This window comes from Dendrobates tinctorius, unplaced genomic scaffold (assembly GCF_039654945.1).
Source record: "Dendrobates tinctorius isolate UK_male_01 unplaced genomic scaffold, ASM3965494v1 ptg000116l, whole genome shotgun sequence".
In the NCBI taxonomy this organism is placed as follows: Eukaryota; Metazoa; Chordata; class Amphibia; order Anura; family Dendrobatidae; genus Dendrobates; species Dendrobates tinctorius.
In genome coordinates, this window is record NW_027361784.1 from 12,748,350 (window position 1) to 12,762,790 (window position 14,441).

At 40.7% G+C, this 14,441-nt stretch overlaps 1 protein-coding gene across 8 annotated transcripts in view; it reads right to left on the reverse strand.

The window, feature by feature from the left end:
- CSMD3 (CUB and Sushi multiple domains 3) overlaps window positions 1–14,441 on the reverse strand; it is a 1,871,449-nt gene that overhangs the window by 170,291 nt on the left and 1,686,717 nt on the right. For all 8 annotated transcript variants that reach the window (XM_073590214.1, XM_073590213.1, XM_073590210.1 and 5 more), the window contains 2 exons: window positions 7,832–8,020; window positions 1,032–1,217 (listed from right to left, as the gene is read on the reverse strand). In XM_073590214.1, coding sequence (XP_073446315.1) covers window positions 1,032–1,217; window positions 7,832–8,020 — 375 coding nt within the window. The remainder of the gene's footprint in view (window positions 1–1,031; window positions 1,218–7,831; window positions 8,021–14,441) is intronic.

Sequence of the window (14,441 nt, forward strand, 5' to 3'; positions counted from 1 at the left end):
ATATTAGAATGAAGAACCTTTAATTTTTTTTTTTTAGGACTTAGCATAGGTGGACAAATAAAACTACTGAAACTGAAATTCGCAACTTGAACTTCTGAAAAATATTCAAAAATTTATAGATCACATTGACCCAATGTCAATAAAAACTGGAACCACTTTGACCTAAAATAACCGGATGCTACTGCTATTGGCCATGTAGAGGTGACCCTTCACGTCTTCTGACAGGTCTGTTTTAATAAGTGTTTTCCACATGAAATTATTCTGAATCAACTCTTCTTACACCTATGAGTTGTGATGTTCCTTTGTTATTTCTCCGACAAATTTATCAAATCAGTTTTATGGACAAGCGACCTCTGCAGCCAGTCACTGATTGCAGTGGTGATGCTTTGATTAAAATTGTGGCCACTGGATGCAGTGGTCAGATCATTTCCCTAACAGAAGACAAAGCTACGAGATCAGCGAGCACCCGACACCAGCAGCCTCATACACATTCTATTTGTTTTCTAGTAATTCTGAGATATTGGTAGAAAAAAAAAATGGAATATTTCCACCCGATATGACATAATTAGGTCCTTCCTTAAGTTGCCTATCCACGGCTCTCTCTAATAAAATCTATAGTGTTCACCTAAAGTGATGACCGACAGCTTCACATTAGCATCATGGCTTCTTTCTACAACCATGACTGCTGTAATGGATCAACTTTTCGATGGACTGAAATGTTCCATCTTGGACTCCTCTGACTTGAAGGGTTGCAGTATTCTTACAGTTGTGACTGAGCTGCAGAACGTTCCATCCTTGTCAAAAATATTAGAAACCGAGAGCAGAACCTAACATTATAACAAAAAGAGCAAGTGCTGGTTGTATGGATTTCACGTCGAACAGTCATGAATCTGCTCAATGTTAATAAAAAAGACTTACAATATTATAAGAGTTTCCAAGCTGTTGCAGATTTGTGAAACATGATGCTAATTAAGGACAGTCACATTTTAATAGTTTAATACCCTATGAATACAGCTCTCAGCCTCACTTACCTACACAACGAGGTGTTTTGTTATGATTGCTCCACGTGCCATCTGGCTGGCATACGGCCTGAATGAGCTCTTTGGATGATAACTTAAATCCATCATTACAAAAATAAGTGACACTTGTACCCACTAGGTAATCTGTTGCCAATATGCCTCCATATAAAGGAGCCTTTGGAATCCCACATGAGATTGCTGCAAAGAAAATGTAATGCTCATATGAGAATAACAAAACAGTAAGTGCATACAATCATATTCACAAAATGGTAATAATATTCCATGAGATTTACTGTATATGACAAGATCAAGACTAAATCAAATTTGTGTTGAATATTAGGAAATTTACTAGGTCTGGCGATATAAACTGCCAAAAATGGCATCAGCCAGAGAAGGCTCAAATTTCCTTTGGTATGATATGACAGGATTCCCAATAATACAACTATCTCATTACATAGTAAAGAACATAGCCAGTATAAAAGCCAAGGCAGGGAATGCAGCACAGCAATCATTTTTTACGGGGGGAAAGTCTTTAGTAAGAGGATGTTACAGCTCACAGCACAGCAACAAAAATTGACAAAAATCCATAAAACTCTGAATTTGCTGTACAGATAGTATATGTGACAAAACAGCAGTGAAGAACCATTACCACACAGTTTTTGTAACCTCGTGATAAATCCATGTTTAGGATAGATAAGAAAAATTGCAAAAAGTTAAAAAAACCTTTTTTTTACCTTTAAATGCCAACCTGCTCTGAATATTGCGATGTTTTACTACAGCTCTGGTCAGTGCTTTGATTGCCTAATTTACTTGTGAATACAAATCATTTGCATAGTATTCTGATGTCTTTTAGATGTCAACTTTCCATCTACCAGACTTCACTCAGGGCTACCTAAAGGCAAATATCTATTGTGATCTAGCCTTAAGGTACTGTCACACCTAGCGATGCACCAGCGATCCCGACCAGCGATATGACGCAGTCAGGATCGCTGGTGCATTGCTAAGTGGTCGCTAGTGAGCTGCCACACAGGCAGATCTCACTAACGACATCGCTGGGGATGGGGATCGCTACTTACCTGTCACACTAGGCGATCCTGCGTCCTCCCGCCCGACTCCACACTCGTCACTCGTCTCTCCACAGGAAGCGCCGCAGGAAGCTGACGAGGAGAAACGGTCCAGGACGTTCTCGCGCGATCAGCGATAACCAGCGGGGGAGCGGGTCGTAGGTAAGTATCACACACAGCGACATCGCTAGCAATATCGCTATAACGTCACAAGTTACAGCAATATTGCTAGAGATATCGCTTAGTGTGGCAGGCCCTTAAGTCTAGGTAATTCTCAAGGTAACCTTGAGAAAGGTGACGGACAGATGTTGAAACATGTTTGAACAATAAAGACCCATTTCGGAACCTAAAAGGCTTCTCATTTACCACAGCACTGCCCGTTCAATGTGATACTGTCCTCTTTTACTTATACTACTACTACAAATAAACTATGCCCTACTGTCATATATCTACTGCTATGTGTTACTTAGAGTTGAGTACAGGAAAAATAAATCATTGCATCCTGTTAGCCAGTGGATAGAAAAATATTAAAATTTGAGATTCCTCAGTGTTTGATGCCTTTTAATGCTTAAATGAAAAGACGGTAACAAATAGCAAGCTTTCGAGACTACTCAGGTCTCTCATCAGGTTCAGTATAACAGAAAATCTGAAGAGTCACATATTTATACACAACAGGACACAGGAATAATGCAGTAAATTAGACAAGAGACCGCGAAACAGAACTATCAATATTGGGAAAGGAAAAACAGTTGTGGCAGTAAATATTAGAAGAGTTCATAGATAAGGAGTGTGAATGCTTTATTGTCTTCTGATTGAGGTCTGGTCCAGGGACAGTGGTGCCCCTGCAAAGTCTGAGGAGCACATTCCTTAATTGATGTATGAAAAATACATAAATCCTTGACACACATTCATTCCTGCTCTGAATGTGTCAAAGGTCATCATAAGTTTGCATTGCAAACTCTCCTATTTCTCTGCCATAGGAAGTTACCTTTCCATACCAGCAATTTCATGTCTATGATGCTGGTAGTGAAAGGTAATTTCACATACCAGAGAAACAGAAAAATGTGCAAATACAAACTGATGATGACCTTTGACACATTCATAGCAGGAATGAATGAGTTGCATGAATTTATATCTTTTTACATGAATTAAGGAATGTGCTCCTCAGACCTTGTGGGGACATCACAATCCCCGGACTAGATCTCAGTCACTGAGTACTCACAAATTTTAACATTTTTAGAGTTGAGTAAAAACATTTGCAAGAAATCTGGTCCTGCAGTCATGTTAGTAGTTTATGGCCACTACTGAGACTCTCCTACTACTGTACCTGTGGCATCCCAAATGTATCTTCTGATTAGTATTCTGCCGCAGCATCATTATTTTGCGGCACAAAGCACGCATAATGTTGCGGCAGCCTTCTAATCAGAAGATGAACTGGGATTTCACTGGTAGTTGGAGGTTTGAAGAGCTCTGGTCAGGCGATCAAGAACTATCGACTTGGCTGTAGGACCAGAATTTGAAAATTAATTTGCTCAGCTCTAATGTTAATATATTCTTTTATGCAGTAGTGAAAATGTAAAAATACTTTTAATATTATTCAAATGGCCACAAATGTTACTGTTGGGCTTACGTTGGTGGCCACATATTTAGCAGAATTGCTTTGCAGAAGTTTATGGATAGACCTTAACTATCCCAATGTGAAAGACATTCTGCAATCACTGGGATTTTGAAGCAATGGCGACATATGGTCTCTATTTAGCTCCAGACATACAGTAGAATAACTTTACTAGGCTTGTAACAAATTATCTCCATAAAAACATTCAGAAAAGACATGTAATTTAACAAAATTGTAAATCTATGCACATTTGATACATTTCTGGCACAGCTCCTCCATGTGCTGATCCAGCCCTTGTTCCGCTTCCCTTCCCGTGTCTTGTACTTTTGCAACCTGACCAAGCAATAGCCCTTAAGTTTGTGGAGTGTATCGAGCATTGTTCTTTTTTAATTGATTTGATTTGCCTAAATGCATTATCTCTCGAGGGCTTCTTTGCAAATGTCAAACAAATCAGGATCCCATGAATTCAACTATAATTCAAACTATCTCGTTAACATCTTAATTTGTATGATACACTGCATAATAAGATCGGTGACTGTAACTAAGTATAGTCTGTGGAGAATGTTCCTAGAACCTTACTGATATAATTAGAAGCCTAGAAATGACACATGGACCTGCACAGGCTCTTATTAGAGCAATTTCACTGATTTTCTATGTACGTAAGAATTAAGGTTAATTATTTCTGTGGATTGTTTTCTCATCTTTCCAAACAGTAATAGCCTCTGAAATTAATCTGCTGCTTCATGATCAGTAATTGCATCACTATCAAACCATACAATTTGATCGATTAGGCCGCTTTCACACTTCAGGCTTTCGGTAGCCGGCATGGTGCAGCGAAAAACCGGACTGCCGGATCCGGCTCCTGTTACGACTGATCCGGCTTTTTCCCCGTGCTGCTTCATTAGTGCCGCATTGCGCCGGATGGCAATGCGGCGCGTCCGTTTTATTCCGGATCCGGAGAAAATAGCCGGTCCGGCGTCTGGAAAAAACGTTGCATGCAACGTTTTTTCCCAACGCCAGACCGGTTTTTCGCTCTGCGCATGCCCGGAAACCTTCTCTGCCAGGAATATATCCGGCAGAAAGAAGGATCCGGTGTCTGAATTTGCGGCCGGATCCGGTAGTCCGGTTTTTCGCCGCACCATGCCGGATACCGAAAGCCTGAAGTGTGAAAGCGGCCTTGGACTCAATTCACCTGAAGGCCTGTTTAAATGTCAAATCTCGGGCGGATGCCCATGAGCCGACATTATCTGCAGTGTATATGTTCTGAATTTTAACCAAGATGCCATAGACATAGAAAGTTTATTTGTTCACAAGGAGGCATTACTTTTGGTGGTTATGGCTCACTATGAGGCGCAAAACTTGTTGGTCATATCCAGGGAGTGACATGGTATTTTTAAGCAGAAAACAACTAATGGAATGTCTTTGTAATAGTCAACACATTCTAGCCAGTAGTGGCATATGCATGTATGCCGGAGAGCTGGTTACATCCACTGCACAGAATTGTTGGGCTCTCTGTTTGGTAGTCCCTCACTACACGTTTTCTATCAATCTGCAGCGCTTTTCTTTCAACCCCATACCCATGTTCCTGGAGCAAGGAAGTCACAGGCATCTTCTTCAATGCATCCCTCCAGACTCTCATAAGCAGCTTCACCTCTGCTTTCCCACTCTAGTCAGCTTGGGACCATCTCTTGGATTTTTTTTCAACTCACAATAATTGAAGGCTTCTTGCTTTACACTTGTGCACACTACTGCAACTAAGTCTTTCAAAGTATATGGATACCTTTGGAGACATTTTTTTTACCTTAATTACAGTACATATATTTTGGGCAAAAAAAATCATTTTTCTTAAAAGGTTTCATTCACATTTTGCACCTATAGGCTTTTACAGGTTTTTGTTTTCCTTTTTGAATCCATGGGATTGTTCTGTAGAAGAGTTTCTAACTCTTTCTTACATGTTTTTATGAGCTTCCAAAAGCTCATTTATGAGCACATCATAACCTTTGATGTGGTCTGTGATCATAAGTTAGCTGAGAGAATATCCCAAAAAAACCCATGTGAGATCAATTAAAACTTTTTTCAGAACAAGTTCACTGATGGATTCTTAGACATCTCGTTTTCCAGCAAGCAATAAAAACTGCAACGCTATTGAAGTGAAACAATCCAACATTTTGATTGTAACCCATTTTAAAAAATGAGGTCTCTTTGGCATATATAAGAAGACAAATGCTCTTAAAGACCTTTGATTGTTGGGGGCCTTAATAAAGATTTTTGCATTAGGGTCCACAAGTTTAAAGATACACTATTGGCTCTGATGCACTGCAATTGCCAGCATCACTATACATGTTGTTTTATATACTATTAAATTTAACCCCTTCACGACATGCGCCGTATATGTACGGCGCATGTCGTGTCTCCCCCTTTGATGTGGGCTCCAGTGCTCAGCCCACATCTTTTCAGGCACATGTCAGCTATTTTGAACAGCTGACATGTGCCTCTAACAGCCGCAGGTGCAATCTCGATCCACTCACGGCTGTTAACTAGCTAAATGCCACTGTCAATCTCTGACAGCGGCATTTAACTCATGCTTCCGGGAAATGCTCCAACCCATTGGTGACCCCATCACATGATTGTGGGTCACTGATGGGTTGGCATGACAACCATAGTCCTCCAGCAGACCTCTTTTGTTATCATAGCTGGATTTGAATGAGCACCAACCGGTAACCATAGTCCTCCAGCAGACCTCTTTTGTTATCATAGCTGGATTTGAATGAGCACCAACCGGTGGCCAGAGCTCATAGCAAGTGAGCATTTCTGCTACATACAGGCGATCTGATCATTGCCTGTATGTAGCAGAGGTGACCAGACAACTTCAGCTTCTAGTATCCCATAGAGAAAATTGAAGCATGCAAAAAGTAAAAAAAAGTTTTTAAAAATATAAAAAAAATAAAAAAATCTAAATGTTCAAATCACCCCCCTTTTGCCCCATTCAAATTAAAAAAAAATCAAACATACATATACTTGGTGTTGCCGAGTTCAGAATTGCCCAATCTAATAAGCTATAAAAAGAATTAATCTGATCGGTAAACAGCGTAGCGAAAAAAAAAGTCAAAACTCCAGAATTATGTTTTTTTGGTCATCGCAACATTGCATTAAAATGCAATAACGGGCGATCAAAAGATTGTATCTGCACCAAAGTGGTATCATTAAAAACGTCAGCTCAGTACACAAAAAGTAAGCCCTCACCCAGCCCCAGATCCTGAAATAGGGAGACGCTACGGGTCTTGTAAAATGACAAAAAATTTTTTTAACAAACTTAGTTATTTTTCACCACTAAAATAAAAAAGAACCTAGACATGTTTGGCGTCCATGAACTCGTAATTTCCTGGAGAATCACAATGGCAGGTCAGTTTTAGCATTTGGTGAAAATGAGGAAAAAAATCTGTTATGGAATTGAATTATTTTTGCAATTTCACCGCACTTGGAATTTTTTTCCCGTTTTTGAGCACACCATATGGTAAAACCAATGGTGTCATTCAAAAGTAAAACTCATTTCGCAAAAAACAAGCCCTCACATTGCCATATTGCTGGAAAAATAAAAAAAAGTTATGGCTCTGGGAAAAAGGGGAGTGAAAAATAGGAGCACAAAAATGAAAAAGGGCTTCATCGTGATGGGGTTAATGTGTATCTAAAAATGGCTTGAATTTTTTTTTTTATATTAACCTATACGGGCAGAATTATAGGCTAGAAAGAAACTTATTCCAGTTGATACATTCTCTAAATTAAATCTAAATATTATAAATGCATTGCAGGAAGCAAAGCAGCAACGAAAACTGCAATAAGACCCTTCATTGTGTTCATCACTCATTGCATTGCAGCTTTGGATATGTCAAGGCAGGAGCAGATATTATTGTTTAGTATTCTCAATGGAAAAGCACTATTATATTTTTACTTATGCAAAATGATGATAAAACGCACAAATCCTGGAATCAAAGATAAAATAACAGGGAATAATGGAATAAAGGTAAAAAAAGATTAATAAAATAGAATGAGATAGATACATAGATAATAGATAGATAGATACATAATGGATAGAAAGTTTCAAAATATTTGCGATAAATAAAATATATAATTACCCTGACACGCAGGAACAGGCGCATCCCATGTATAATAACCATATGGTGATTTTTTGCAGACAGCTGTGCTTTTTCCAATGAGCCTAAATCCTCGATCACAGGCCCAGCGAACCATACTGTTCAGTTGTCCACCCGTCTGACTTACAATGAATCCATGTGGAGGAGACTCTGGAGTGCTACAATAGTGAGCTGCAAAATCCAGAGAACATTAAATACATTTTTTGTAACCATTGGGAATCAAATGATAAAAAATAGAACAAAAGATTAAAATGTGACTGACAGAAAATTCACAACACGACTAATGTACATATAAAATCCAGACAATCTTTCCACGGCTCTAAAGATATGGTTAGATTATGCTTATACTAATAAAACGTTGCATAGAAACCCAGGAATGGTGCCGTCTAACAGCTTTATCCCTTCTCTGCCATCAGTGGCAATGAAAAGCATCTCACACACTTTAGACTAATGTCTGCTGCACCCAGTCGACACTCTAATCGTGTATATGGTTATGCCAGTAAACTGATTGTAGGGGAGAAGCTGATTGGGTATGTCCGACTTTGGATTTCTATTGCTTCGTTCTACCAGAGACTAGCCCACGACAGAGATGTCTGCAGCTTTCTCATAGAGAATAAATATATGGGAGAGCCGGCTGAGATGGCTGTTAGATGAACAATTGGCCAAAACATTGTTCAGCCGACACACATCTAAAGTGCATGTGGCCCTAAAGAAGTTGTCCACCACTTTCACATCGATGACCTATCCTTAAGATGTTTAATCAATGTCTAATCAGTGGTGTTGCGACACTCGGCACTCCCACGGATCAACTTGACTCCGTGCCAGAGGCTGCCAGAAGTGGTCAGTTATGGAGCTGATCCATCTACTATGCATATTGTACATACACCCCTTTAATAGGGGGCGGATGTGCAATTCCTGGCCGTGACCACTATTAGTAGATGGAGCAGCTCAGTATCGGAGCGGCTATGGCTACCACCAGCATCAAGAGCACTTGATCAGCGAGGGTGCCAGGTGACAACCTCTTTAACCAAACCCAAGTATGAGCTAATTGAATTATTTTGATGACTGCTAATAACATGCTGCTTTAAAACCACTTTCACTGGGGTTGTCAGACAACTGCTGACAACTGACAATTAGTCTATTACAGATTAGGCTGTATACCAATCCAGTTATATGTCAGTGGATAACATATAAACCATGTGGTCTATATTTATTATTGGACTCTACAGGCTGAATCAACATAGTCTATATAGCTATTCCATACTTTTTTGTGGTATGCTAATACAGAAACCATACTGTAATAATGAAGAATTCACAATATATCTAAAAGGTGATAATCCCACAAGATTGCTGTAGACCAGTTGCTAGCTCAACCCCCAACTATCTCTCCTGCCTTCGGCTTTTAATGAATGTTCAGCTCGGCCATGTAAGCTCTTGGGGAGAATAAGCCACTGATAGTGGCTTATCTGGAAAAGAAATACAAAATGATTTGGCATTTGAATGCAAAGATGAAAATAGGGAAAAACCTGGATGACTGCATGATTAGAAGGTTGTTTGGTTAGGCCTGTTTCACACTTCTGTTTTTGACCATCAGTCAAAATCCGCCGTTTTTGCCAAAAAACGGATCCGCCATTTTTTTTGCGGATCCGTTTTTTTCCCCATTGATTTGCATTACCGGCGGATCTTGACGGGTGGCCATCTGTTGGATCCGTTTTTTGTGGATCCGTCAATTTTTTTCCATCCGCCGAGATGCCTGGACGGACCATGCAACGGTTTTTTTTGCTGCAGGATCCATATTTTTATAGTGTGCGTGCCCGGAGGAATGAAGTCAGCCGGAAATTTAACCCTGAAATCATTTCAGCCGGACAGATATCTCTCTCTCTCTCTCCCTCTCCTTCCCGGGCAGCGGTTCCTTTAAAATTCTTCATTCATCGGATCCGTCAAAAAAACGGTCCGGTGGCATCTGTTCACATCAGTTACCAACGGATCCGCTTTCCGCCATTTTGGCGGATTTTAACTGACACAAAAAAACTGAAGTGTGAAACAGGCCTTAGCCAAAATATTAAGGTTTTTCCAATTTTAATTTAAGGTGCATGACAACTTTTAGACATATATGTTCTGACTACCAGGTTAGTTTATTTTTCTTTAAGGCAGTTTTGTTTAAGGACTTATCCACTAATTTAATATTGTTACTCTATCCTATGCTCCAAGGTTTTCTAGGTATTGTAGGTTGCATCAACCAGATAAGAATGACAAGAGACAGATTTCCCACAATGCACTGCAGCTATAAAATCAAATTTTATAGTATAGTCAATCAAGGAGGACTATCATAGTTTATATGATTGATTAGCCAAAGCAGTGAATGAAGCAGGCATTTAGGGTGATTTACAATAGTGAGAAGACATCAGAGCTCACAGCTCAGCTATATATATATAGTAAAATAAAGCCATAAAACAATGGACAAATTCTCCAGATAATAATATGCTGAATAACTGCAGTAGTAAAGAAGAGGAGAGTAGTTGTCGGTGAATAATGCAAAGATATGCTAAAGCTGGCATCTGATCATCACTTGAATTATAATTGCACATTTTATCATTCTTAGTGCACTAAAAGGCAGCAGCTGGACAGCACAATAATTTATTACAGAAAAAACTAGAATAAGTGTCAGTCACAAGCAGTGTGTTTCCTTATCACAAGCGACTGTACTAAGTTTTTGTATCTTTTGTGCAATTTTTTTGTGAATTGGATTAATTGCTTTTTTTTTAACAAAATATGCTTTCCTAAAATACAAACATTTAACTGTGACCTTGCAAAGTGTCCGTATCACAAGCATTTTTATTTGTTTTACTAGTCAAAATTTACACCAATTTAGATCCATGTTGCAGGTGCTAGCGCTTTGGATGTGTACCTATATAGCATTTCTAATCACCTCCTATTTGGAGTGGGGGTTGAATTTTGCAATAGAATAGAAAAAAATGTTTAGAGGGAATCTGTCAGTAGATTTTTGCTGTGTAACCAGAGGACAGCATGAAGTAGTGATTAAAATACAAAATTCAGTGATGTGTCATTTATTAGGCTGTGTGCTGTTGATTATTTACAGTCTAGATTTTTTCACTAAGATATTACCACTGCCAGGTCTGATATTCAGGCAATTGACAGTCCGATAAAGCCTCCTCCTTTGATAAACAGCTCACTGTCTATAGACTATGTACATAGAGATCTTGGTGTGGGTGGGATTAGCTTTGTCAGCTCAGTTGCATTCTACATCTAAAAGCCCTGATTGTGTCAGAACGGCTGCAACCAGTAAACTAAGTGATACATCATTGGCTTCAGGGTCTCTTTGCCCATATCATGCTTCTCTCAGATTGGGTAGCAAAAGCATGCTGACAGATTCCCTTTAAAAATGTACATACTTCTTTTCTGGGGTATTTTCACACCTATTTTACTATTCAAATTTGAAAACCATACACAGCACACGTATACTACATTCTGCTGCCATATTTTGCTTTATGAACTTATATCCATATATCTAATATTTCCTATTATGTCCTTTTTGTCAAGATTTGAATAATTGCGGCTAAAATGATTGTCAGAAGTTAATTAAATTGTTGTACAAAGTGTATGGTGACAGAAAAAAGGGCCGCAGTAAAAAATGAGGTAGTGCTAAAGAAAAAAAACAACGCAGCTAAGAACGTGGATGCCGTTAGAAGTAGAGATGAGCAAACTTGTTCGGATTTTGGCTCCAAATCTGACTTTGACATATTCGGGCCATAATCAAACACAATTCGTGCTGAATGTATGTCTAAGGGCTTATACTCACTTGCGAGAGACTCGCACGATTCTAGTGTGAGTCTCTCGCATGAAAACCAGGCACTGCCGCCAGCCCTCGGAAAGGGGCGTGCGGCTCCATAGAAACACATGTAGCCACACGTTCCGGTCCGAGTGCCAGCAGCAGTGCCAGGTTTTCATGGGAGAGGCTCACACTAGAATCGTGCGAGTCTCTCGCAAGTGAGTATAAGCCCTTATGATCGTTTCCGAACATATTCAGTAATTGCTACTCCCATTGATTCTAATGACGGTCGGCTGTGTTCAACAAATAGTGCAAAAACAATATTCGAGTTCGATCGCATTTGGAAATCGAATCCAAACAAATTCGCTTATCTCTAGTCAGAAGCAGTAGAGGCACTACCACCATCATTGGAACCAGGCATTTGGGTAATTGTACTATCAAACACAGGCAACATTGGTCCTTCTTTACTTTTGGCTGGCATAATAGCAGGAAGGAAACCGAGTGTGTTACGAAATATGTGGCAAATCATTCTGATGTGATGTTACCTCTGACGGTGACACAATCAATTTGATTCAGTGTTCTACACAAAACAGTCTGATCACACAAGGCTAAGATGAATAATTTTTAGACCATTTTTTAATTTTAAAGGGAATCTGTCACCTCATTTTTTGCATTTTTTCTGTAATGCTGTAGATAAGCCCCCGATGTATCCTGAAAGATAAAAAAGTTTTATTATACTCACCCTGGGGCGGTCCAGTGCTGTCCGGGTGTGATGGGTGTCGCAGATCTGGCTCCTCCCATCTTCATGCGATGATGTCCTCTTCTTTGCTTCTATTGCGGCTCCTACGCAGGCATAATTCTCTGCCCTCTTGAGGGCAGAGCAAAGCACTGCAGCGCGCAGGTGCAGGGAAAGGTCAGAGAGGCCCGGTGCCTGCGCACTGCAGTACTTTACTCTGCCCTCAACAGGGCAAATCAGTATGCCTACACAGGAGCTGTGACAGAAGCAAGGAAGAGGACATCATTGCATGAAGATGGGAGGCGCTGGACATGGACCTGCAACACCCATCGGACCGGACCGCCCCCCCCAGGTGAGTATAATCTAACTTGTTTTTCTTACCTTTCAGGTTACATCGGGGGCTTATCTGCAGCATTATAGAATTCTGTAGATAAGCCCCTAATGGCGGTGGCCGCAGCTTATATGCAAAAAATGAGGTGACAGATTCCCTTTAAAAAACAGATGACAAATGTAAGTGTGCTGAGCTTTTAAATTAATACTACCAGTTAATATCCCTTTCAATGGTGAGGTAACTGAGGTGATATTAAGCATGTGTTTGTGTTAAGAAGTTTACAGTCCTAGGAGACCTTGGGTTATTGCACACATCTTTTCAGGGCAATTGTAGGCTTTACAATATTTCAATTCATGATCATATTTTCTGTAAATTGAATTAGTCTGTTGAATTTGAATTTCAAAAAAATTGATCATCTCTAGATAAAACCCATTTTCCTAAAAAAAAAAAAGGATTTTGCCCTGATAATTCATGATGCCTTGGACGTGCCAAAATCCCTTAGATAATTACAACTGTCAGTCTGGCATGAATAAAATAGTTCAAAATTCAGCGAAAACTAGTTAATTCTTATATGTAGAATTTTCGATACTAATGTTTATATTTTTACTAGCTATGACCCCGTTCTACGCCTGGGTGGCGAGCATTTTAATTGGTATATGGTCTCCCACCCTGGTATGTTCTGCCACCCTCCTATCCTGGTACGCATGGCACCCCTCATTCCTATCCTGGTATGCATGGTACCCTCACCCCTCCAATCCTGGTATGCATGGCACCCCATTCTTCATCCTGGTATGCATGGTCCCCTCACCCCTCAATCCTGATATGCATGGTCCCCTCACCCCCAATCCTGGTATGCATGGTACTCCCTCATCCCCCAATCCTGGTATGCATGGTCCCCTCATCCCTATCCTGGTATGTATGGTACTCCCTCATCCCTATCCTGGTATGTATGGTCCCTCACCCCCTATCCTGTTATGCATGGTACCCCTCATCCCCCAATCCTGGTATGCATGGTCCTCTCACCCCCTATTCTGGTATGCATGGTACCCCTCATCCCTCAATCCAGGTATGCATGGTACTCCCTCATCCCTATCCTGGTATGTATGGTCCCTCACCCCCTATCCTGGTATGCATGGTACCCCTCATCCCCCAATCCTGGTATGCATGGTACCCCTCATCCCCCAATCCTGGTATGCATGGTCCCCTCACCCCCAATCCTGGTATGCATGGTACTCCCTCATCCCCCAATCCTGGTATGCATGGTACCACTCATCCCCCAATCCTGGTATGCATGGTCCTCTGACCCCCCAATCCTGGTATGCATGGTACTCCCTCATCCCTATCCCAGTATGCATGGTCCCCTCACCCCCTATTCTGGTATGCATGGTACCCTTCATCCCTCAATCCAGGTATGCATGGTACTCCCTCATCCCTATCCTGGTATGTATGGTCCCTAACCCCCTATCCTGGTATGCATGGTACCCCTCATCCCCCAATCCTGGTATGCATGGTACCCCTCATCCCCCAATCCTGGTATGCATGGTCCTCTCACCCCTCCAATCTTGGTATGCATGGCACCCCATTCTTCATCCTGGTATGCATGGTCCCCTCACCCCTCAATCCTGGTATGCATAGTCCTCTCATCCCCCAATTCTGGCATGCATGGTTCTCCTCATCCCCCAATCCTGGTATGCATGGTCCTCTCACACCCCTATCCTGGTATATATAGTCCCCT